General features: G+C 42.1%; 1 protein-coding gene across 1 annotated transcript in view; it reads left to right on the top strand.

Moving 5' to 3' along the window:
• LOC146045091 (mucin-2-like) overlaps window positions 1-25,440 on the top strand; it is a 71,015-nt gene extending 45,575 nt beyond the window's left edge. The window contains exons 9-12 of the mRNA XM_083163774.1: window positions 10,398-10,432; window positions 22,466-22,612; window positions 24,840-24,908; window positions 25,274-25,440. Coding sequence (XP_083019900.1) covers window positions 10,398-10,432; window positions 22,466-22,612; window positions 24,840-24,908; window positions 25,274-25,440 — 418 coding nt within the window. The remainder of the gene's footprint in view (window positions 1-10,397; window positions 10,433-22,465; window positions 22,613-24,839; window positions 24,909-25,273) is intronic.
• The last annotated feature ends 2,344 nt before the right edge of the window (window positions 25,441-27,784 follow it).

Below are 27,784 nucleotides of genomic sequence, written 5' to 3'. Positions count from 1 at the left end.
TGTCCTAAATTTAAAATAGTAAGGAGTGCTTAAGCCACAACAATGTCATAACCCTTAAATAGCACAGGCTAATTGTGAGGTTAGAGGAAAGTCCCCCAAAAACAAAGTACCAATTGGGATACAGCATACATTCATTGATGAAGGAGTAATTGAATTAATGTTATTTACTATGTACAGTATGTGTGTGTTAACATATTTTTTTTTAGTACTGTGTTTACAGCAGACCCATCTTCAATGTAGTTTAAAAATGTATGTGCCCTTCACACATAACTCACAACTTTTTATTATGTACAAATACAACAAACATTTGTTTATGTTATATATTTTTTTTTTTTTTTATCCCTTCACTACAGACACTGAACAGCAGCAGGAGGAGGTGGCAGCCCTTATTCGGGAGATCTTCCTGACCCTTTTTTATTTGCAACTTCTTTTTGGCCTACTGGAGGCCCGCATTTAATTTTTTTTTATCCCCCCCCCCCTTATTATGTTTGTAAGAAATAAAAGTTGATATTGTATTATAAATTGCCTGTGTTTTTAATAATAAATATGTTAGAGGGCTTGTAAGGGTAGGTACATACAGATGTGTAATGTAAGTTATATTAGTAATTTGAGGTGAGGGGTAATGATTGATGTGTAAATGTGTGTGTTTTTGAGTAAAATAACACATAGTGAAAATGCATGAATGTTTAATGTTTTTCGATTAAAACATCACACATAACATCAGGGTAGGTATACATGTTACACATTTTGGACAAACTAATTATGGACATAATTTAGTACATATACAGAAACACCAACATAACTTGATTTAAAAGTAACAGCAATATGGGGACACATAGATAGTGATTAAAATGCCACATTAGAACATAACAAATATACATGTAATGTGGTTTAAAATGTAGTTTTATTAGGTCTTTATTAAGGTAGACAATTGAGTTAATAGAAAACAATAAGTGAATAACAAATAGATTAATTAATCAATTGTCAGATTAGTAGTTGAGAGGCAAGATTTGCAGGTCCATATATGTGAAGGGTATGCCAGCGTGCACGGACGTACGCTCACTCTCACGAGCGGTGACATAAGCTGAGTTTTCCATTGAAAACAATAGGGACCCGTCCGTGCAAGCTGGCGTACGCTCAGATCGCCGCAAGAAGGCGGTGGGGAGACGGAGGAAAGACGGCCGTAGACGGCGCCGTACGCTCAGTCGTACGCTAGTCGACGGAGTGTAAGGGCTGGGCCGACCGCGTACGTTGCCGTACGCTCATTTGTACACCACTCCCCTTCTACGTTATTTCTGCCCGTACGCAAGCGGCCGATTTGTGGGCGGACTTAACCCTAACGGCCGCGTACGGCTAGCGTGCGGTAATTGTGAACGTACGCACGTTTGGCCGCTCCGATCAGAATAAGGCCCAATAGTACAATCCCTAGATAGTAAGATACTGTATGCTAGGGGACTGACTATGTCCGTTTTAAGTTTGTTTGTACTGTGTCGACACTTCCGTGTCGATGGTGCTTGTTGACAGGTCGCTGGACTAATGCAGACACTCAAACAATATGGGATATACAATTCATGTATGTTATGCTGCCAAATTGATATAAATGGTCAGGCAATTTACTGTACCCCAATATTGGGATTTGTTATATTATGCGCATTGAGCTGTCCGCAGGTTTATCACATGCATAAACTTAATAATTAGCATGATATGTCAAACAGTAGAGTATAAATAGCAATGCTACTCTTTTAAGGTCACAGCGTTTTTAATCGTATCATAGTGCTGTGGCTTGCTGGCAAGTGAGTAATGATTTAACAGCCACACATATATTGTGTTACTGTCGTGCTTCTAGTTTGACTCTGCTGCTATGTATGTGCAGACATTCAGCCAAGTCGCAGATCTCTAAGCCACAGGGTCTGTACGGAAACTTACAATAGTACAATCCCTAGGTAGTGAAATGCTATACGCTAGGGGACTAACTGTGTCCGTTTTCAGTTTGTTTGTACTGTGCCGACACTTCCGTGTCGATGGTGCTTGTTGACAGGTCGCTGGACTGGTGCAGACACTCAGGCAAAATGGGATATACAAATCGTATATATTATGCTGCCAAATCAATATATGGTCAGGCAATTTACTATACCCCAATATGAAGATTTGTATTATGCGTATTGAGCTGTCCGCAAGTTTATCACATGCATGAGATTAATAATTAGCATGAAATATCAAACAGTAGGATAGAAATAGCAATGTTACTCTTTTAATATCACAGCGTTTATGATCATGTCACAGTGCTGTGGCTTAATGGAAAATGAGTAATGATGTACGGAAACTCACAATAGTACAATCCCTAGATAGTAAAATACTATATATTAGGGGACTAGCTGTGTCCGTTTTTAAGTTTGTTTGTACTGTGTCGACACTTTCCGTGTCGAAGGTGCTTGTCAACTGGTCGCTGGACTGGTACAGACACTCAAGCGATATGGGATATACAATTCGTATAAATTATGCTGCCAAATTAATATAAATGGTCAGGCAATTAACTTTACCCCAATATGAAGATTTATATTATGCGTATTGAGCTGTCCGCAAGTTTGTCACATGCATGAGTTTACTAATTAGTATGATATGTCAAACAGTAGAATTAGCAATGCTACTCTTCTAAGGTAGCGGAGTTGTTAATCATGTCACCGTGCCGTGGCTTAATGGGAAATAAGTAATGGTTTGACAGCCACAGATATGTTGTATTACTGTCGTGCTTCTAGGTTGACTCTGCAACACTGTTATATATGTGCAGACATTCACCACCACCGCAAGATAACAGATCTCTAAGCCACAGGTATGAAGTTGGTAAGTCTGCGCTAATATCTAGCGTGCCTACCCACAGTGTTAATTATTCTGGAAATACAGCGTATATGCGCTGCTGTCACAGCGTGCTGACAGACGCAATATAGACTGTCAGATTAGATGAATTTTACAGCCCTAAAAAGGGCTAACATAGATAGACGCAAACACAAATGTAAATTCTGAGACTGTGCACACAAGTGAGCCCACACGGCCGTGCTGCCGGCGCGCGCGTTTCGCTCCCCGCTTTTTCAAGGCAGTTTGCCTTGAAAAAGCGGGGAGCGAAACGCGCGCGCCGGCAGCACGGCCGTGTGGGCTCACTTGTGTGCACAGTCTCAGAATTTACATTTGTGTTTGCGTCTATCTATGTTAGCCCTTTTTAGGGCTGTAAAATTCGTCTAATCTGACAGTCTATATTGCGTCTGTCAGCACGCTGTGACAGCAGCGCATATACGCTGTATTTCCAGAATAATTAACACTGTGGGTAGGCACCCTAGATATTAGCGCAGACTTACCAACTTCATACCTGTGGCTTAGAGATCTGTTATCTTGCGGTGGTGGTGAATGTCTGCACATATATAACAGTGTTGCAGAGTCAACCTAGAAGCACGACAGTAACACAACGTATCTGTGGCTGTCAAACCATTACTTATTTCCCATTAAGCCACGGCACGGTGACATGATTAACAACTCCGCTACCTTAGAAGAGTAGCATTGCTAATTCTACTGTTTGACATATCATACTAATTAGTAAACTCATGCATGTGACAAACTTGCGAACAGCTCAATACGCATAATATAAATCTTCATATTGGGGTAAAGTTAATTGCCTGACCATTTATATTAATTTGGCAGCATAATTTATACGAATTGTATATCCCATATCGCTTGAGTGTCTGTACCAGTCCAGCGACCAGTTGACAAGCACCTTCGACACGGAAAGTGTCGACACAGTACAAACAAACTTAAAAACGGACACAGCTAGTCCCCTAATATATAGTATTTTACTATCTAGGGATTGTACTATTGTGAGTTTCCGTACATCATTACTCATTTTCCATTAAGCCACAGCACTGTGACATGATCATAAACGCTGTGATATTAAAAGAGTAACATTGCTATTTCTATCCTACTGTTTGATATTTCATGCTAATTATTAATCTCATGCATGTGATAAACTTGCGGACAGCTCAATACGCATAATACAAATCTTCATATTGGGGTATAGTAAATTGCCTGACCATATATTGATTTGGCAGCATAATATATACGATTTGTATATCCCATTTTGCCTGAGTGTCTGCACCAGTCCAGCGACCTGTCAACAAGCACCATCGACACGGAAGTGTCGGCACAGTACAAACAAACTGAAAACGGACACAGTTAGTCCCCTAGCGTATAGCATTTCACTACCTAGGGATTGTACTATTGTGAGTTTCCGTACAGACCCTGTGGCTTAGAGATCTGCGACTTGGCTGAATGTCTGCACATACATAGCAGCAGAGTCAAACTAGAAGCACAACAGTAACACAATATATGTGTGGCTGTTAAATCATTACTCACTTGCCAGCAAGCCACAGCACTATGATACGATTAAAAACGCTGTGACCTTAAAAGAGTAGCATTGCTATTTATACTCTACTGTTTGACATATCATGCTAATTATTAATTTTATGCATGTGATAAACCTGCGGACAGCTCAATTCGCATAATATAACAAATCCCAATATTGGGGTACAGTAAATTGCCTGACCATTTATATCAATTTGGCAGCATAACATACATGAATTGTATATCCCATATTGTTTGAGTGTCTGCATTAGTCCAGCGACCTGTCAACAAGCACCATCGACACGGAAGTGTCAACACAGTACAAACAAACTTAAAATGGACATAGTCAGTCCCCTAGCATACAGTATCTTACTATCTAGGGATTGTACTATTGTGAGGTTACGTATAGACCCTCCGTTTCACCACTGTACCAGAGTGTCGACACATTGTCAACTATTGAAATCTTTGTACAAATAGGTAGCAGGAGTGTATAAATCATTGAAACAATTACCAATTAATGAAGAAATAACAGTGTTTACAGAAACAGCAACAAGTGTTACAAGAGGAATTGTCCCACACTTGGAGCATATATTGTTTCCAATAAAACGCAACACAACAGGAACATATCAATTAAAGACTGAATGAAGACACACAAGTCCCCGCATGTGCTGTTTTTAACACGCACTATGTTTTCACTTTGTTTGTCAATTTATGTGTTTTGGTTTTATTGTTCACAGTTTTTTTAAATATAAACAAATTAAAGGTTAAATTTTATTGACTCTAATTAATTCTCTTTGTGCACCACAAACCAGACACACGTTCTCTTTCTCCATATTTCGTAACCCCAGACTTAGCTGATAACAGGCTGAAGCAAGCTGCGACCATCCAAAGGACACCAGACCAAGCAAGGCTGACAGGCGAGGATATCTAGGAACCAGGAACACAATATAACAGGCAGGCTGAGAGAAGCTATAACCAGCGTCTGTTCCCAACAGACGCCGGCTATTTATTAAAAACTGGCACCCGCTGGCTGTGACGTCAGTTTGTGGACGTAGCTGGGCAACGCCCTGATGCCCCGGACTGAAAGAAGGGCTTGGGACGTTGCTGGGCAACATCCCAGCGCTCTGCTGCCCGCCAGACATCCGCCGACCGTCGGGATCTCCAGCACCCGGACGGCGGCGTCTAACATAAGTATTTTAGTTAAAATCAAATCAATTTTCTTTGTAAATACTACCCATGGGTATACTGTAAGTCATAAGTTGTATGTTAGCAAGGTATATTTACTCAATGTTGGTTTTGCTATTTGGTGTGATTGCACTGTTTTGCCTAAATCAGTGATTTTTAGCCTTTTTTAACTGACGACACACCAACAAGATAAAAAAAACTGCCAGAACACAACCACTTGACTTTCATAAAAAAAAACATTGATCCCCACAGGGAAAGAAAAAACAATTGGCCCCCATATGAAAAAACAATCAAACTGGTCCCCACAGGTAAAATAAAATATGTTGTCTCTCACATAAAAAACAAGAGACCCGTGAATAATAGTTAAAATGGTGGTGGTGGCTGAGTGGGGGACCTATGTAATGTATTATATGGGGGGGGGGGCCTATGTGCTGTACTATTATCTGAGTGGGGGGACCTACTGTATGTAATGTATTATATGGGGCCTATGTGCTGTATTATTATCTGAATGGAGGGACCTACATATGGAGCCGGGCTCCCTCTTGCTGGCAATCGCCAGACTCGCACGCGCGTCTCAGTTTCCGGGCGGCGGGGCGACGGGAACCTGTCCGTCTCTGCTTCAGGGAGACGGACAGGGTTGGGGGGGGGGGGTGCGGGGAGGCGGTGTGGACCCCGGTGACCGCCGACAAGCCGGGGGGACCCGGGGGAAGCGCCATCGGAAGGGGACGCGCGTGCATCTTGTGCGCGTGCGTCCCCTTTCGCAGAGCAGATGATGTCTGGCGATTCTGCAGCCATCCCCTGCAAAGACAAGCCGGCTCCATCTGTATGTAATGTATTATATGGGGGGGGGGGGGGCTATGTGCTCTACTATTATCTGAGTGGGGGACTTATATAATGTACTATATAGGGGGCCTATTTGCTTTACAACTATCTGAGTGGGGGACCTATGTAATGTACTATATGGGGGCCTATGTGCTGTACTATTATCTGAGTGGGGGGGGCCTATGTAATGTATTATAGGGGGGGCATATGCGCTGTACTATTATCTGAGTGGGGGGACCTATGTAATGTATTATATGGGGGCCTATTGTGCTGTACTATTATCTGAGTGGGGACCTATGTAATGTATTATGTGGGGGGCCTATGTGCTGTACTATTATCTGAGTGGGGGGACCTATGTAATGTACTATATGGGGGGGCTATGGCTGTACTGTTATCTGAGTGGGGGGAATTATGTAATGTACTATGTAGGGGGCCTATGTGCTGTACAACTATCTGAGTGGGGGGACCTATGTAATGAACTATATGGGGGGCCTATGTGCTGTACTATTATCTGAGTGGGGGGACCTATGTAATATATTATATGGATGGGCTATGTGCTGTACTATTATCTGAGTGGGGGGACCTATGTAATGTATTATATGGGGGAACTATGTGCTGTACTATTTAATGAGTGGGGGGTCCTATGTAATGTATTATATGGGGGGCCTATGTGCTGTACTATTATCTGAGTGGGGGGGACCTATGTAATGTACTATATTGGGGGGCTATGTGCTGTACTATTATCTGAGTGGGGGGACCTGTGTAATTTAGTACATGGGGGGGGGGGGGTATGTGCTGTACTACTATCTGAGTGGGGGAACCTATCTAATGTACTATATGGGGGGGCTATGTGCTGTACTATTATCTGAGTGGGGGGACCTATGTAATGTACTATATTGGGGGGCTATGTGCTGTACTATTATCTGAGTGGGGGGACCTGTGTAATTTAGTACATGGGGGGGGGGGGGTTTGTGCTGTACTACTATCTGAGTGGGGGAACCTATCTAATGTACTATATGGGGGGGCTATGTGCTGTACTATTATCTGAGTGGGGGGCCTATGTAATGTTTTATATGGGGGAGGCTATGTGTTGTACTATAATTTAAGTGGTGGGACCTATGTAATGTATTATATGGGGGGGGGCTATGTGCTGTACTATTTGAGTGGGGGGACCTATGTAATGTATTATATGGGGGGGCTATGTGCTGTACTTTTATCTGAGTGGATGGACCTATGTAATGTATTATATGGGGGGCTATGTGCTGTACTATTATCTGAGTGGGGGGACCTATGTAATTTATTATATGTGGGGCTATGTGCTGTACTATTATCTGAGTGGGGGGACCTATGTAATTTATTATATGGGGGGGGCTATGTGCTGTACTACTATCTGAGTGGGGGAACCTATGTAATGTACTATAAGGGGGGGGGCTATGTGCTGTACTATTATCTGATTGGGGGGACCTATGCAATGTGTTATATGAAGGGGGCCTATGTGCTGTACTATAATTTGAGTGGGGGAACCTATGTAATGTATTATATGGGGGGAGCTATGTGCTGTACTACTTGAGTGGGGGGACCTATGTAATGTATTATATGGGTGGCCTATGTGTTGTACTGTTATCTGAGTGGGGGGACCTATGTAATGTATTATATGGGGGGGGGGGCTATGTGCTGTACTATTATCTGAGTGGGGGGACCTATGTAATGTATTATATGGGGGGCCTATGTGCTGTACTATTATCTGAGTGGGGGGACCTATGTAATGTATTATGTGGGGGGCCTATGTGCTGTACTATTATCTGAGTGGGGGACCTATGTAATATACTATTTAGGGGGTCTGTGTGCTGTACTATTATCTGAGTGGGGTGACCTATGTAATGTATTATAAGGGGGGGGGGGGGCTATGTGCTGTACTAGTATCTGAGTGGGAGGACCTATGTAATGTATTATATGGGGGGCTATGTGCTGTACTATTATATGAGTGGGGGGACCTATGTAATGTACTATATGGGGGGCCTATGTGCTGTACTATTATCTGAGTGGCATGACCTATGTAATGTATTATATGTGGGGGGCTATGTGCTGTACTATTGGAGTGGGGGGGACCTATGTAATGTATTATATGGGGGGGGGGGCTATATGCTGTACTATTATCTGAGTGGATGGACCTATGAAATGTACTATATGGGGGGCCTATGTGCTGTACTATTATCTGAGTGGGGGGACCTATGTAATGTACTACATGGTGGGCCTATGTGCTGTACTATTAGAGTGGGGGGGACCTATGTAATGTATGATATGGGGGGGCCTATGTGCTGTACTAGTATCTGAGTGGGAGGACCTATGTAATGTACTATATGGGGGGCCTATGTGCTGTTCTATTATCTGAGTGGATGGACCTATGTAATGTACCATATGGGGGGCCTATGTGCTGTACTATTTGAGTGGGGGGACCTATGTAATGTATTATATTCTGGGGTGGGGGCTATGTGCTGTACTATCTGGGGGGCTTTATCTGAGTGTGGAGGACCTATGTGCTGTATTATCTGGGGGGGGGGGGCTTTTTGCTGTATTATTATATGTGGGACGTATGGGCATTATTATCAGGGTGGGGGATGTACGGATCGGATGTCACACACCTGTGATTTTGGGCCAATTTCGCCCTATTATCGTCCCAAAGTGCCGAAATCGGATGTAATTGGCCTAAAATCGCATAGTGTATAGCCACTCCTCTATGGTCAGGTGGCCGCACCCCTCCAAAAAGACCATGCCCCTCGGTGGGCCCCTGTGAGTGCTTTTCCCTGGTGGGCCCTTCATGCCCCAGTCAGACACTGGATATACACCTTTATGTTTCACTCAATTTCCATCTGCTGAGTATTGGAACCACTATACTGTACACTAAAATGCAAAGAGGACATGCCATTGCTGAGCAAAAACAGCGTTAAGATTGTCCAATATGGGGGTTCTGCAGCAGCAGAACCAGGCAGTTAGAGTGTGAGCAGGAAAGTATGGAGTGCAAGCAGAGAGACCAGAGTATCCGGTTTCATGAACTGGAACTGGAAGGGGTCCTGTTGGAAGAAAGGCATAAAACATAAAAAAGTGTACCACCTCCTCCTTTTTACCTTACATCATCGCTTGGTACACTGCCATTGCTTCTGCTTTCCCAGGGCCATAACTACATGTCTGTGGGCTATTGTGGCTTGCAGGCTGCATGGAATGGCGCCATGAAAGCAGTGCTCACCACAACGGCCGAACTCCGAAGACCTTTGTGGTTTCCAGGTGTCATCACCCTCGCCCCCTGGCATCACACCCAAAGGAGGAAGGGCCATCAAAAGGTGTCATGAGCACTAGTTACAGTGAAACTCTATCCAATACTGCTGGCATTGACTGCACAGTGCAGTGTATCCCTGCCCCTTTCTCAGACTTTGCCCTACATCAGATGGAGCATCTGTCAGAAAGCCTACAGGATCACCAGATGTCCTGGGCTGGCCCAGGCTGGTGGAGAGGTGCTCCATCTGATGGGGACGTGCAAGTGTCTCACACGCTCGTGTGTCCCCCATCAGCATGGCAGCGGGGAGAGGCTTCCCTGCCCGTCTCTGCTTCAGGGAGATGGGCAAGGCGAGTGGGGGCTGTCAGGAGCTACGGAGGAGACGGGGAAACAGCGGGAAGCCAGCGGAGGGCAGCGACGGGCGTCTTGTGGGTGCGCGCCCCCTTCTGATGAATGCCATTCAGCTGCTCCATCTGTAGGGGCTTCTTTATTAATCCATTCAATTGACTATTATCAAATGAGGGGTTATAAGTAATCAATAAAAATAATACAATTAGGAGGGGGGTTATTGTTGAGCCTAGGGGCGCCCTCACCCCCAAATCCACCCCTGTTCATTATTTGAAATCATACTAAACATAAATATGTTTTACATTTCATGATTTCTGGCTATTTTATGTTTTTCTTTTTTATTCTTGAGTTCTTCTTTATGTTTTAATGTTTTTGTTTTTTCCAGCGTTTGCACATTAACAGGAATTCAGTGTTATTATGGTACGTTGCTTCCAACTACAAATCTGAGCAAAGAATATGAAATATATTAATTATGTTATTAAATGTTGTCTGAAAAGAAAAGGTAACGCTTCATTTAAAATAAATAATTGTTTGCAAAATGTTTTTCTTTTATTGAATCAACTATTTGTGAAAGCAAAATATTGGTATTTCTGGAAACATAATAGTTCAAGAAATATGTGCAAAGAATGCAAGAGTCTATAAAAAAGAAAATAAATCCTGCGCTGCAGCCAAATGTCTCTCCCTTGTCGCAGTTTTTGTTCAACTAACAAGGGGCTAGATGTATTAAGCCGGGATAAGAGATAAACTGAAGATAAAGGTTCTTATTCAGATCGCTTCACTTGGGCGCAAATTCGGCCATTGTACCAATGTTCTGTGTATACTCATGCGCAGAACCATTTCTGCGCATGTCTGTATGCAGGGAGCGAGCGAACGTGGCCAGAGGTCCAGTCGCCAAGTGCTCGCTCCTAGCCTTCTCAGCAGGGGGTGGAGATGGGCATTGCGGCCTTATCAGAACCATTACCATATGAACATGCCCCGCATTTCATGGGCATATCACAGGGAAATGTGATGTGCCTGCAGGGGGGCGGAGAGCTGACTTAACCGGATGTCAGCTGCCTTCCCATATCCCTTCACTCATATCTATGAGTGGTCTAGAACACTCGTGCAGGGGCGAGCGCGACCATTGAATGATAGGGGAGGTTTCCACAGGCATGCAAATGGGTGTCCACATAAAACATCCGTTCGTTTGCCGAGCGGCCAAATTCGGTGTGCAAATGGGTGGCAAGGGAGATCCACACACTAGGCGGGGTATGGTTCATTTGCTTCCGTCCGTGCACATGTCCGAGCAAAGTGATCTGAATGAGGCCCCAAATATAGATAAAGTGAAAGCAGATAACACACCAGCCAATCAACTGTGTTTGAAAATGACAGTTGGGAATTGATTGGCTGGTGGATTATCTCCTTTCACTTTATCTCCAGTTTATCTCTTCTCCAGGCTTAATACACCTGCCCCAGTATGGGAATCACTATAATAGAATATCAGTTACACTGTACTCAATTAGGTAGTGTAAATTTAGGGTACAGTATATTTAATAACCTTATAAAAAAAAAGTAATGTTGCCCATAGCAACCAATAAGATTGTGTTTCTCATTTTCTATGATGCAATAGAGGAATAATAGACAGAATCTAATTGGTTGATATGGCAACATCACATTTTTACATTTTAGAAGCTTTAAGAAATGTACCCCACAAAATGAATAAGGTGTTCACATATATGAGTGTATATGTATCGCTGGATATATATATATATATATATATATATATATATATATATATCCTGGGTAGCAAGTAGCACTCACAAAACTCCTTAGTGACAACTGCTGGGGTGCTTCATACAAAACTTAGGTCATAGCAAAGTCCTCCAATGCATGCCATAGATATCCAAACAGGTTGTTGTTTGATGCAACAAAAGCGCACTCACCAGACTTCATCCACTGTTAAAAGGCAAATCTTTAATCCATGTCACTTAAAATCATCAAGCACAGTCGACGTTTCGAGTCATACAACGACCCTTTGTCAAGACAGCTTATGGTGTTTTACTCCATCTGAGCAGCAGCTGACTGAACAAGTCACAGACCCCCTGAAATACCAATGCGCTCCGCCTCCAAGGTCGGAGTCTCACAATCTTAACCAATCATACAACTATAATCAGAGGACCAAAGCAGTGATCTCAGGTGCAGTATTACTTACCCCATCAGAATAAAGGAGATACACCTGCACGCTGCCGCGATCTCATAGCAGACAGCGTGCGTTCCATCTGAGTAGATGGATTTCCTCTTCCGGTTATGCGTGTCATTGCCGCATCATCGCGTACCCGGAAGCTGGTCCGCGTCATCACTATAGTGATGCGCTATACACATCAGCCTATCGGCAGCGATCCCCCTGCGTTCCAGTATATTATATACACTTCCTGGTGCGGCCATTTGCGTTCCACACACGGAATACACTGATATGTATATTTTAAAGCCATAAATCTTTTAAATTGTGGTTTTATCAGGGTGCATTGTTATTGCTCAGCCAGCATTCGCCCAGTACAATAAAAACATTAGTCTACACATTTAAAATTTGCCACTATCAATGCGATGGCTACCACCATCGGTCATCACCATTGCAATCGATGTTGGCAAAAAATCACTCTCCAGTGTTTGATATCACTATCTACCTAGAAAATAATACATAATACAAACCCAGGCAAGGAAAAAATAAACAAGAACTCTACTTATAGAAAATTGCAAAATAACAAATATCACAAATCATAGAAAATCACTAATGCTGTGTACTTGTCATCAATATTACTGCTCCTCCAGGAACATGGTCAGAGTGTTCTTCTCATTTAGCCCTTTCGGTGCTACGGTATCAAGATGATGTATCCAGAAAGCCTCCTTTTTAAGGAGTGTCAGTCCGCGATCACCCCCTCTTGGTGATGGGGGTATCCAATCTATCACCATATAACGGAGATTCGAGACTTGATGCTTGGCACTCAAAAAATGCATTGCTACTGGTTTATCTGTAGTGCCCGTAGCTAATGCAGCCCGAATGGTGGATTTATGCTGGCTTATCCTCTCGCGCAAAGTTCTTACAATCCACATGGGCACATCAAGTAGTAGATTATGTGGTCTGATAGGCAATGTAGCCTATGGCGCAAGTAGATCTTCTTCCCACTATGTGGGTGGCAGAAGAATGTACCCACCATCAGTCCTTGGCAAGTCGAGCAACCTAGACACTTGAAGCATCCTTTCTTCTTGGTCATCCAGTAGCTATCTGGTACTTCTAAGTGTCTCGTGCTTGTACGATACAAGGTATCCTTTAGGTTACGACCTCTCGTGATACTCAGTAATGGCTTGGTTCCCTTCAGTTTTTTGAAGGCCGGATCGGTATCGATCAAATGCCAGTTCTTACGTATCGAGTTTTGTGTTGTACTCAGATTTGTATCACAGTGTACATTAAGTACCAGGCGTTCCTGTTTAGTCTTGTCACTCGTATCAAGCTTCGTCTGGTGAGTGGCTCTAGCTTTCCTGAGGCATCTCTCGACATCTTTCTTGTTGTATCCTCTTGTTAAAAATCTCTCGAAACACTCCGCCACTTGTTCCTCAGCAGTTTCACCATTGGAGTTATTGCGTAGTACTCGAAGAAATTGGGATACAGGTAAATTCATTTTTAACTTTGGTGGATGGTGGCTTGTAGCCCACAATAATGTATTGCGGTCAGTCTCTTTCCTGAAGAGTGTATATTGAAGTACGCCATCTTTCTGTGAAATAGTCACATCAAGGAAGTTTATCCCAACAGTACTACAAGTAGCTGTGAAGCGCACTGGACTCGCAATTTCATTTAAATGAGTCACCATGTCATTAAATGTATCCACATCACCACGCCAGATAACAATCACGTCATCTATAAAACGCTTAAAGTACAATAGGCGATCACCATATTCAGGTATTATATGAGTTCTCTCGTAATGGTCCATGTACAAGTTCGCGTAGCTAGGGGCCACATTGGACCCCGCAGCTGTCCCCGCTAGCTGTACAAAATGGCTGCCTTCATACATAAAGTGATTTTCCTTCAAAACCAGTTCAAGTAATGACAATAAAAATTCTACTGGGGGGCCTTTACTCTTACGTGTTTGTAAGGCTTCTCCCACTGCAAAAAGACCATCATTGTGGGGTATAATTGTGTACAATGAGCACACATCAAGTGTGCCCAGCACCACATCATCTGGTAAAACCCCAATTTGGTCTAAATCCTTTAGCAGATGGCCGGTGTCTCTGACCAGGGGTTGTAGATGGTAATCTAGAAATTTGGCCAGGGGCTGTAAAACTGAACCCCTGGCCGAAATAATGGGACGTCCTGGCGGGTCCACAAGTGTCTTGTGGACCTTTGGCACGGTGTACATTACCGGACAAACCGGGTGTGCCACTGTTAGAAATTCAACTTCGTCCTCATCCAACCATCCATGGTCACCACCTAATTTAATCAAGGCATCAGCCTTGTTTTTTACCGTCTGCATCGGATTCTTTGTAACCTTCTGATATGTCATGTGGTCCGCTAATTGTCTCTGGACTTCTTTGTTGTATGACACAAAGTCCTGCAGAACCACTGCCCCTCCTTTGTCTGCATTTCGTATTATGAGTTTATTATTATTTTTTAAGGAGGTCAAAGCTTGTCTCTCACTTGGACTCAGGTTATCAAAACATTTTTTTGTCTGGCTTTCAGTTTCTCGGCAATCTCTATCAATTACCCTCAAAAATGTCTCGCATTTCTGGAGGGAGGGTCAAAGTGGCTGTTTTTCTTAAATTTTTTAGTCAAAGTTGGGGGGATTTGGGGAGTCTGTATAGTCTGGGGTCTCTTGGGTTGGTTGTCAAAATACTCTCTAAGTCTCATCTTCCTTCCAATTTTGTAGTGGTCCACTGACCAATTGAAGGAATTGAAGGGGTTGGTAGGGATAAATGATAATCCCTTTGACAAGAGAGATTCTTCAGCTGGGGTTAGAATATGGGAGGATAAATTAAAAATTAATTCCTGCCCCCCTTCCCCTTTCCCCTTGGACGCCCTCTTCCTCTTCCACCCACCACGCCTTGGGTGCGGCCTTTTCTTCCCCTTGGACCATCTTTTAGGCCCAGGCCACGATCTAAAAAAGCCGTGGAGGTGGATGCTAGACCAGATGGTGGCAGAATATCATTAGATTCTGCATCTGACAATGAATAAGAGTTATATCTATCGGAATCATTATCCCTCTGCCATCTGGGTGCTCTCTGCGTTTTACCAAATCTTCCCTGATTATTTCTCTTTGTCCCATCACCTGCGAGCCAGCGGTAAACGCTGTGTAATTGGTAGTCTTGGTTGACCTGTTCCAATTTTTTCCTTTTAAATGCCACTAATTCGATCTTATACTTCTCTATCTGTTCCTGCAAACGACCTAACCAGTCCTCATTTTTGTCATTTTTCAGGATTAAGTGACTCTTTCTCACAATTTTTTATTTTTAATTTCTAATTTTTAATTTTCTAGGTAGATAGTGATATCAAACACTGGAGAGTGATTTTTTGCCAACATCGATTGCAATGGTGATGACCGATGGTGGTAGCCATCGCATCGATAGTGGCAAATTTTAAATGTGTAGACTAATGTTTTTATTGTACTGGGCGAATGCTGGCTGAGCAATAACAATGCACCCTGTTAAAACCACAATTTAAAAGATTTATGGCTTTAAAATATACATATCAGTGTATTCCGTGTGTGGAACGCAAATGGCCGCACCAGGAAGTGTATATAATATACTGGAACGCAGGGGGATCGCTGCCGATAGGCTGATGTGTATAGCGCATCACTATAGTGATGACGCGGACCAGCTTCCGGGTACGCGATGATGCGGCAATGACACGCATAACCGGAAGAGGAAATCCATCTACTCAGATGGAACGCACGCTGTCTGCTATGAGATCGCGGCAGCGTGCAGGTGTATCTCCTTTATTCTGATGGGGTAAGTAATACTGCACCTGAGATCACTGCTTTGGTCCTCTGATTATAATTGTATGATTGGTTAAGATTGTGAGACTCCGACCTTGGAGGCGGAGCGCATTGGTATTTCAGGGGGTCTGTGACTTGTTCAGTCAGCTGCTGCTCAGATGGAGTAAAACACCATAAGCTGTCTTGACAAAGGGTCGTTGTATGACTCGAAACGTCGACTGTGCTTGATGATTTTAAGTGACATGGATTAAAGATTTGCCTTTTAACAGTGGATGAAGTCTGGTGAGTGCGCTTTTGTTGCATCAAACAACAACCTGTTTGGATATCTATGGCATGCATTGGAGGACTTTGCTATGACCTAAGTTTTGTATGAAGCACCCCAGCAGTTGTCACTAAGGAGTTTTGTGAGTGCTACTTGCTACCCAGGATATATTGGAGGACTTATTGGATTGAGTCTCTCTTAAAGGGGCACCCATTTGAAAGAAAAACATGAAGTTGATATAATTGAATTTATCTTAATACTTCTTTTTTTGCTATATTGTATGTTTTCTAATATGCATTTATGTGTGCAGTACTCCATTTAAGCAGAATTGTTACAGTGTTTTTATATCTCTCCAGTGTTTGATTAGTTACTTTTTAGGATCTTATTACTGCAGGATGGCCGCCAGTATAGGCCTCTTAGATGAAGGTATGCTAAGTGACGCTGAAAATGTACAGATTAGTCTCACAGATGATGAGGTTGATAAAATACTCTTCAACGAATTAGAATTTAGTAAACTCCCCACAGAAACTCCAACAGATCGTTATAATAAATTAAATAAATTAAAAAAACGAGAAATAGATCTACTTCTTCATGGGCAATTCCTTTCGGATTATTACCGAAAAAAGAGGATACCCCGGGGATTTAGGATTGCCAATACCATCACCATCGGGCGCAGGAACCCAGGCTTCTGCGTCAGGTGGTGTGGGGTATTGAATAAATGCTCCCTAGATCTAATAGCATTAGTGATAGAAGAAGTACGGGGTGAACTAACTAAAGTAAAAAGTGAAATTAAAAATTGTGAGAGAGTCACTTAATATCCTGAAAAATGACAAAAATGAGGACTGGTTAGGTCGTTTGCAGGAACAGATAGAGAAGTATAAGATCGAATTAGTGGCATTTAAAAGGAAAAAATTGGAACAGGTCAACCAAGACTACCAATTACACAGCGTTTACCGCTGGCTCGCAGGTGATGGGACAAAGAGAAATAATCAGGGAAGATTTGGTAAAACGCAGAGAGCACCCAGATGGCAGAGGGATAATGATTCCGATAGATATAACTCTTATTCATCGTCAGATGCAGAATCTAATGATATTCTGCCACCATCTGGTCTAGCATCCACCTCCACGGCTTTTTTAGATCGTGGCCTGGGCCTAAAAGATGGTCCAAGAAAAGGCCGCACCCAAGGCGTGGCGGGTGGAAGAGGAAGAGGGCATCCAAGGGGAAAGGGGAAGGGGGGCAGGAATTAATTTTTAATTTATCCTCCCATATTCTAACCCCAGCTGAAGAATCTCTCTTGTCAAAGGGATTATCATTTATCCCTACCAACCCCTTCAATTCCTTCAATTGGTCAGTGGACCACTACAAAATTGGAAGGAAGATGAGACTTAGAGAGTATTTTGACAACCAACCCAAGAGACCCCAGACTATACAGACTCCCCAAATCCCCCCAACTTTGACTAAAAAATTTAAGAAAAACAGCCACTTTGACCCTCCCTCCAGAAATGCGATTCTCAAGACATTTTTGAGGGTAATTGATAGAGATTGCCGAGAAACTGAAAGCCAGACAAAAAAAATGTTTTGATAACCTGAGTCCAAGTGAGAGACAAGCTTTGACCTCCTTAAAAAATAATAATAAACTCATAATACGAAATGCAGACAAAGGAGGGGCAGTGGTTCTGCAGGACTTTGTGTCATACAACAAAGAAGTCCAGAGACAATTAGCGGACCACATGACATATCAGAAGGTTACAAAGAATCCGATGCAGACGGTAAAAAACAAGGCTGATGCCTTGATTAAATTAGGTGGTGACCAGGGATGGTTGGATGAGGACGAAGTTGAATTTCTAACAGTGGCACACCCGGTTTGTCCGGTAATGTACACCTTGCCAAAGGTCCACAAGACACTTGTGGACCCGCCAGGACGTCCCATTATTTCGGCCAGGAGTTCAGTTTTACAGCCCCTGGCCAAATTTCTAGATTACCATCTACAACCCCTGGTCAGAGACACCACTACCTACTTAAAAGACACCGGCCATCTGCTAAAGGATTTAGACCAAATTGGGGTTTTACCAGATGATGTGGTGCTGGGCACACTTGATGTGTGCTCATTGTACACAATTATACCCCACAATGATGGTCTTTTTGCAGTGGGAGAAGCCTTACAAACACGTAAGAGTAAAGGCCCCCCAGTAGAATTTTTATTGTCATTACTTGAACTGGTTTTGAAGGAAAATCACTTTATGTATGAAGGCAGCCATTTTGTACAGCTAGCGGGGACAGCTGCAGGGTCCAATGTGGCCCCTAGCTACGCGAACTTGTACATGGACCATTACGAGAGAACTCATATAATACCTGAATATGGTGATCGCCTATTGTACTTTAAGCGTTTTATAGATGACGTGATTGTTATCTGGCGTGGTGATGTGGATACATTTAATGACATGGTGACTCATTTAAATGAAATTGCGAGTCCAGTGCGCTTCACAGCTACTTGTAGTACTGTTGGGATAAACTTCCTTGATGTGACTATTTCACAGAAAGATGGCGTACTTCAATATACACTCTTCAGGAAAGAGACTGACCGCAATACATTATTGTGGGCTACAAGCCACCATCCACCAAAGTTAAAAATGAATTTACCTGTATCCCAATTTCTTCGAGTACTACGCAATAACTCCAATGGTGAAACTGCTGAGGAACAAGTGGCGGAGTGTTTCGAGAGATTTTTAACAAGAGGATACAACAAGAAAGATGTCGAGAGATGCCTCAGGAAAGCTAGAGCCACTCACCAGACGAAGCTTGATACGAGTGACAAGACTAAACAGGAACGCCTGGTACTTAATGTACACTGTGATACAAATCTGAGTACAACACAAAACTCGATACGTAAGAACTGGCATTTGATCGATACCGATCCGGCCTTCAAAAAACTGAAGGGAACCAAGCCATTACTGAGTATCACGAGAGGTCGTAACCTAAAGGATACCTTGTATCGTACAAGCACGAGACACTTAGAAGTACCAGATAGCAACTGGATGACCAAGAAGAAAGGATGCTTCAAGTGTCTAGGTTGCTCGACTTGCCAAGGACTGATGGTGGGTACATTCTTCTGCCACCCACATAGTGGGAAGAAGATCTACTTGCGCCATAGGCTACATTGCCTATCAGACCACATAATCTACTACTTGATGTGCCCATGTGGATTGTCATATGTGGGAAAAACTATAAGAACTTTGCGCGAGAGGATAAGCCAGCATAAATCCACCATTCGGGCTGCATTAGCTACGGGCACTACAGATAAACCAGTAGCAATGCATTTTTTGAGTGCCAAGCATCAAGTCTCGAATCTCCGTTATATGGTGATAGATTGGATACCCCCATCACCAAGAGGGGGTGATCGCGGACTGACACTCCTTAAAAAGGAGGCTTTCTGGATACATCATCTTGATACCGTAGCACCGAAAGGGCTAAATGAGAAGAACACTCTGACCATGTTCCTGGAGGAGCAGTAATATTGATGACAAGTACACAGCATTAGTGATTTTCTATGATTTGTGATATTTGTTATTTTGCAATTTTCTATAAGTAGAGTTCTTGTTTATTTTTTCCTTGCCTGGGTTTGTATTATGTATTATTTTCTAGGTAGATAGTGATATCAAACACTGGAGAGTGATTTTTTGCCAACATCGATTGCAATGGTGATGACCGATGGTGGTAGCCATCGCATCGATAGTGGCAAATTTTAAATGTGTAGACTAATGTTTTTATTGTACTGGGCGAATGCTGGCTGAGCAATAACAATGCACCCTGATAAAACCACAATTTAAAAGATTTATGGCTTTAAAATATACATATCAGTGTATTCCGTGTGTGGAACGCAAATGGCCGCACCAGGAAGTGTATATAATATACTGGAACGCAGGGAGATCGCTGCCGATAGGCTGATATGTATAGCGCATCACTATAGTGATGACGCGGACCAGCTTCCGGGTACGCGATGATGCGGCAATGACACGCATAACCGGAAGAGGAAATCCATCTACTCAGATGGAACGCACGCTGTCTGCTATGAGATCGCGGCAGCGTGCAGGTGTATCTCCTTTATTCTGATGGGGTAAGTAATACTGCACCTGAGATCACTGCTTTGGTCCTCTGATTATAGTTGTATGATTGGTTAAGATTGTGAGACTCCGACCTTGGAGGCGGAGCGCATTGGTATTTCAGGGGGTCTGTGACTTGTTCAGTCAGCTGCTGTTCAGATGGAGTAAAACACCATAAGCTGTCTTGACAAAGGGTCGTTGTATGACTCGAAACGTCGATTGTGCTTGATGATTTTAAGTGACATGGATTAAAGATTTGCCTTTTAACAGTGGATGAAGTCTGGTGAGTGCGCTTTTGTTGCATCAAACAACAACCTGTTTCGATATATATATATATATATATATATATATATATATATATATATATATAGACTTGTAGAATGAAGCGGCACTCCAACCAATGTAGACAGTGAAAAAGGGCTCTTTTATTGGCAACGTTTCAATACGGGTGTATTATCTTCAGGCTGAAGGAGTCTGAAGATAATACACCCGTATTGAAACGTTGCCAATAAAAGAGCCTTTTTTCACTGTCTACATTGGTTGGAGTGCCGCTTCATTCTACAAGTCTATATATAAAAGAGCCTTTTTTCAAAGTCTACATTTCCTTCGTTGAGGGCACTCAACAAAGTACTACGTTTCTAGGAGGAGTGCCCAGCCCCGCAGAAAGTCTATATATATATATATATATATATATATATATATATATATATATATATATATATGTAGTAAAGAACAGACAGCGGCACTCGTAGGTTTTTTAAAAAATATATTCAAAATGTGACCATAAACCAACGTTTCGGGGACTAGCCCCTTTGTCAAGGTGTAGGTAGAACTGTTCTACCTACACCTTGACAAAGGGGCTAGTCCCCGAAACGTTGGTTTATGGTCACATTTTGAATATATTTTTGAAAAAACCTATGAGTGCCGCTGTTTGTTCTTTACTACCTATCACTACTATTCGGATGGCACCGAGGTGACTGGATCATTTAAGTTGGAGTATATATATATATTTGTTCATCTGTGGTAAACTCAATTTATTACAGACACAATAGGGCCGATTCAGATTAGTTCTGGTCTGAATTCCGCCCGTCTCCAATGTTTTGGCTTTGGACATGCACGTGTATGCGCATGTGCAAACCCTGGGATTGAACTGCTTAGATGGGTTTCCCCCTCGCCGGGCCATTTGCTCCAGAGGGGGAGGGAAGGGATGGGCAGGGGGCTGAAGAAGGACAACACCCAGAGTTTTATGGGCATCCCCATAAAAACGCTGGACATTCCCCTGGAAATGCAGATCGTTGATTCCTGCTCGCAGCTGATGGATCACATGTCACCAGTGTCCGCCCCAAATTCGGCCATCTCCGTTGGTAATAAAAGTCAATTTAGACTGACATTTAATACCGAAGACGAGAAATATCATTTGATGATCAGCGACCATCTAATGATTTCCCTCCCCTTTGGCCACATGCGAATGCATGTGTTCTTGTACTGGCGGTGGGGGTGTGGACATTTGGCGGGGCGGGTACATCTCTTACCTATTAGCTAGGTTGTGAATATGCACAGCCTATCAAAGAGGTCTGAATAATACCCAGTGTTCAAAGTTCCATATTCCATATTCTGTTATATGGATCACAATGAAAATTCTTCTAAGCTCATCATTTTAAGCATAATATTCAAGAGTGTACAACTTATTCATTATATGGTAGAATTTATTAGTGGTACTGTAGCTTTTTTCTATATTCACTGTGCCTTGATATAAATTGTGCTAGTGATCACTCTTAGGGGCTATTCCAGCTTCCCACAAATGGGCAATTTTACAATTTTGCAGCAGCATGCATGCATGACCCCATAAACCGTGGTCTCATTCTGAAAAATGTGACTGCAGTCTAAGTGCCAATGGGGGCGGTGGCGTGGCGATGTAGGTAAACATTATTGATTTTTCTTTCAATATATTATACTAACTTTCAATTGAATAATTTATTTTAACAATGTCATATTTAAAAAATATAAAAAAGTTTAGGTATCTGATGTAGAAAGAAGGCGTCCTAACTATACAACATTGTTAAGGTCCTGTGGTCCGAAAATATTTTTCTTCCCTCTGACTGTTACATTACTGCATTTATTATTCAGCTTGCAACTGTATATATCAAGGACAATTGTTGAAAATTGGAGACCGCATCCAGGTGTACGAAGGTTACGACAACTGTACAATTGTGATTTGTGGATTGAATGGAACTGTGATATCTTCATGCTATACAACCACAGAAATTTACACGGGTACAGCATTACTAATAATCCTCGCAGCGCTGCATGTCAACCAGAATAACCCCCAAACTGTATACTGAATAGCAAAAATAGAATTCAGACTAATAGACCGTGCGCTAATAAGCAGCTAAGGGAAATTAATCCAATTAGTGAAGAACCACTCCACACACAATGATACAATACCACACGAAGTATGAATAACTTCCACAGTGCTAGTAGTGATGTTTCCTTATTCTCATATGGGGTGAACCCAAAAAAAGAAAAAAAGATCAAAAACAACAATAGTGTAATATTGTTATTGAATTACGTGGCAACAATATGAAACACCTGAAGTGATGAACTCGTACCAGATTATATTGTCTACTTGAATATCAGTAGACAACAGCGTTTTTGGATTGAGGGGGATAAAAACCACCAGAGGATTCCCTTTGTCTTTCTCTTCCAATATGCCGTTTAAACTCAGAAGGATAAGAGAGACATCATGGTGCAATACGTTTTAATTAAAAAATAGTTTAAAATACATAGAAGATATGATCAGAGGACTCTCACCATGTGAATATGTCCACAAAACTTGCAGACAGTCAGAGCATAAGATGGTAAACACAGGCGTCCCTGGAAGCTCCTCCACAATGATGAGAACCTCTGCAATCCTCCTTTGCATTCAAAGAGCCGACCGGTTTCAATACTAAGTATCTTCTTCAAGGTTTGTGAATGAAATGGCACCCTGTGGGGTTTTAATACCTAAACGGAGTAGTGCAGAGGTTCAGCCTAATTCCAGACATAGGCCCTTATTCAGATCTGATCGCAGTACAAATTTGTTCTCAAAATGGACAAAACCATGTGCACTACAGGTGGGGAAGATGTAACATGTATAGAGAGAGTTAGATTTGGGTGAGTTATTTTGTTTCTGTGCAGGTTAAATACTGGTTGCTCTCTTTTTACACTGCAATTTAGATTTCAGTTTGAACACACCCCACCCAAATTTAACTCTCTCTGCACATGGTACATCTGCCCCACCTGCAGTGCACATGGTTTTGCCCATTTTGAGAACAAATTTGTACTGCGATCAGATCTAAATAAGGGCCATAGATTACCTATCCACTAAGAACTCCCAGGGTAAAACATATACAAATATAAAGCATTCCGTTACGTAGTTTAGAATTCTCCCCGCTGCCGCAGCTGATTCAAATGAGAGCAGTGTCTCGCCGGAGACTGAACTTACGGCGTCTCTGTTCGTGAAGGGATATGACGTTTGCGTTCCATTAGCCGTCTTGCGGGTCACGCTCAAGGTGGAAATGGAGATGGTATTGGCGTATCTTTGTTCATACCACTATTTCTATTTTAGTGCCTCATTACATCAGCATCCATCCATTGTACAAATAGCACAATAGTACAAATTTATAACTAATTTTTCCTCCCAACATTATAACGTTAAGAGAATACTCAAAAAACACTGGGATCTCCTCAGAAAGGACCCAGTAGTTGGTGATAAAATTCCCCCAGTCCCCAATGTGATTTTCAGATGGGCTATGAACCTAAAAAACAAGTTGGTTCAAAGCATGTGTCCACTTTCCCCCAAAAAATCAACCATTTCCTCCAAAGGTTTTTATCGATGTGGAGATTGTGTGGTGTGTAAGAACAGACCTAACACTTTTGGAATGAAGATAGAGGAACTTGAGATCAATGGGAAAACCTTCAAGATAAGGGATTTCTTGACCTGTCATTCCAACAATGTGATATATGCAATTGAATGCACTTGTTCTAAGTTCTATATTGGCAGAACTACAAGGCCTTTCAAAATCAGACTAAGTGAACATCTAAGGAACATTAAAAAAAGGTTTAGATGCACATGCCCTATCGGCACATTTCAAAAATACCCATCAATGTAACATAAATGAAATACATTTTTCGGGTTCACCCCATATGAGAATAAGGAAACATCACTACTAGCGCTGTGGAAATTATTCATACTTCGTGTGGTATTGTATACTGAATACTATGGTGATGTGGACAGCAATGAGTTTGAACTAGTAACAGCCTTTGTCAAAGCAAAGTGCTAAAGTTCTTTAGAATATAACACACAGATAAAATATGCATTAGAAGAGTCTAGTACAGTATATCCATACAACAATATATGTTGGTCTCAGTGAAGTGGTTCCTTAAGTTTTTTTTTTTTTTTTTAAGCAGTTGCAGCATTCAGTAATGTATCTTTTTTTTCCACTTTATTGGCAACAAATAGGAACAACTACTGGACAACAAACAACAACTTCTGGTTTATCAACTGCATCAACAACTTCTACTTTGTTAGGTAATTACTCCAGTGTAAAGTAATGTTCCAGTTCCCCAGATTGTCCTAAGTGACAGCAATGAGTTTTAACTAGTAACAGCCTTTGTCAAAGCAAAGTGGTAAAGCTGTTTCGAATGTTACATACAGATAAAATAAAACCGGATATTAAACAGTACATACAATGTAAGTTATGTCTACCAAATACATTCTAAAGTGTACAAGATATGCAGTAGAAGAGTCTAGTACAATATATCCATAATACAGACCAAACATATGTTGGACTCAGTGAAGTGGTTCCTTAGGTGTTTATTTTTTTCTGGAGAGTTCTTAAGCAGTTGCAGCATTCAGTAATGTTTCTTTTTTTCCACTTCATTGGCAACAAATAGAAACAACTACTGGAAAACAAACAACAACTACTGGACAACAAACAACAACTGCTGGTTTATCAACTGCATCAAAGGAAACCAGTGAAAAGCCAACAACTTCTACTTTGTTAGGTACAGTAATTATCCCAGTGGGAAGGAATGCTCCAGTTCCCTACACTAAGATGTAAAATTGAACCAATAACGCGGAGGGCTCTCAAAGTAACTGTGGCTCGGCACCAGTTGCCATAACATCTAGGAACAGAAAAAGGATGGGCAGCTCTAGGTACTGTAGATAGATAGACCATAGTCCAAACAGACAGGACCGTATGTTACTGTACTTGTGTGTGATTCCTTTGTAGTACAGGTTGAGTATCCCTTATCCAAAATGCTCGGGACTAGAAGAATTTTGGATAACGGATTATTCTGTATTTCAGAATATTTTTATATTTCAATGAGGTATCTTGCATTTATGTTGTACAAACACAGCAAACACATGAAATACACATAAATAGCAAAACATGAAAGATTTAAAACATGAAAGAAAGTTTGTATTCTATCTCATATACTGAATTTAAATGCCAAGCAATCATTTTCTTGCACATATTTAGTAGAGATGTGCAGACTCGGATTCCAGAGATCCGAGCCCCCCACGGACGTCATCATTCCGAGCCCAGTTCCGAGCAGCGCTCTGGAGATTCCTACCTGACTTGGGTCTGGCCGCGTGGGCAGAACGTCATCGCACGGCACCGGATTTCGCAAGGCTTTAAACAGCGGCTGCCGCGCCCGCCATCTTCCCTTCAGTCTAGTAGTGGGTTGGGAGAGTTGGTGCTGCTGCTGGGGCTTAAACTTGAGCTTGACCTTGAACGCAATATTTTTTATTCGCTGGGGCTGTCTCTCAGTGCTGCTGTGTACTCTGTTCATCTCTCTGCTTAGGGTGGGATCCCCCTAGCAAGGAGGACAGTCTAACTGTGTACTTGTAGAACTACTGTCTCCTGTCCTCTGTGCGGTCTACCTCTGGTGTGTGCTGTGCTGTAATTATTTTATTCGCTGGGGCTGTCTCTCAGTGCTGCTGTGAACTTTGTTCTCCTCTCTGCTTAGGGTGGGATCTCCCTAGCAAGGAGGACAGTCTAACTGTGTACTTGTAGTAATACTGTCTCCTCTGTGCTGGGGACTACCTCTGGTGCTGTGCTGTAATATTATATATTATATTAATGCCAGTATTATTTACTCAGTCCACTGTTGCCACTGGCAGTGCTACTGCCTAAGTGTACCTACCTAGTACATACTAGGCTGCTATATATAATTTAATAAAAAAATAATACCTGTGCTGCGTGTGACTAAAAAATAATTCCATGCTGCTGGTGCACTGACGTGTGCCACTGAGTGCCACTGCCAAGCAGTACTTAATAATAAAATTAATTATTATAAATTCTGATGGTGCACTGCATAATAGTATGCTACTGGTGGTGTGTAACTACCTTTTGTGGTGACCACTGGCAGTGCTACTGCCTACCTACAGTACCTAGTAGTTTAGTTTCTCTACCTACTAGGCTGCTATATTATTAATACTAAATTAATTTAATCATATATAGTCCACTGGTGCTGCCTGCACTGAATACTGTGAATAGAGGTTGCCAGTATTATTTACTCAGGACACTGTTGCCACTGGCAGTGTTACTGTCTAAGTGTACCTACCTAGTAGTACAACTACATACTAGGCTGCTATATATAATTAAATTTAAAAAAAAATATTACTTGTGCTGCGTGGGACTGTAAAAAAAAATTCCATGCTGCTGGTGCACTGACGTGTGCCACTGAGTGCCAAGCAGTACCTAATAATAAAATTAATTATTATAAATTCTGCTGGTGCACATACTAGTATTGCTGATGTATCTACCTGTCTTGTGCCTAGTACTGCCTTTTCTACCCATCTGGTGCCTAGTACTGCCGTATCTACCTGTCTGGTCTGGGGCCCACTGCCTAATACTGTCGTATCTACCGTCTGGTGCCTAGTACTGCCGAATCTACCACTGCAGTGCCACTCTTACATGAGCCACGTGTTTGTGCCGCACACTTGTGTGGCTTAGCATAGTTATCCTGCTACCTCGGTGCAACCTTTTGCCCTAAAAACAATATTGTGAGATGTGAGGTGTTCAGAATAGAATGGAAATGAGTGGAAATGAATGTTATTGAGGTTAATATAGCGTAGGATAAAAAAAAAACAAATTCTGCAATTTTAGCAGTTTTTATGCTTTCAAAAAAAAAAAAATCAGAACCCAAAACCCAAAAAATCCAAACACAAAAAAAACGTTTAGGAGGTGTTTTGGCAAAACCCATTAAAACCCAAAACCTCAAGGTAATCAGAACCCAAAACCCAAAACACGAAAAGTGGCTGGTGCACATCCCTAATATTTAGTGCCAGTTACATATCATGTCCTCAGTACTGCCAGATACAGATGTCCCCAGTACTGCCAGTTACATATCATATCCTCAATAGTGTTTTACAGATGTCCCCAGTACTGCCAGTTACAT

Source organism: Crinia signifera, chromosome 11 (assembly GCF_055691185.1).
Source record: "Crinia signifera chromosome 11, ASM5569118v1, whole genome shotgun sequence".
In the NCBI taxonomy this organism is placed as follows: Eukaryota; Metazoa; Chordata; class Amphibia; order Anura; family Myobatrachidae; genus Crinia; species Crinia signifera.
The sequence above is the reverse complement of the archived record's forward strand: the minus strand, read 5'-3'. Positions and strand labels throughout refer to the sequence as shown.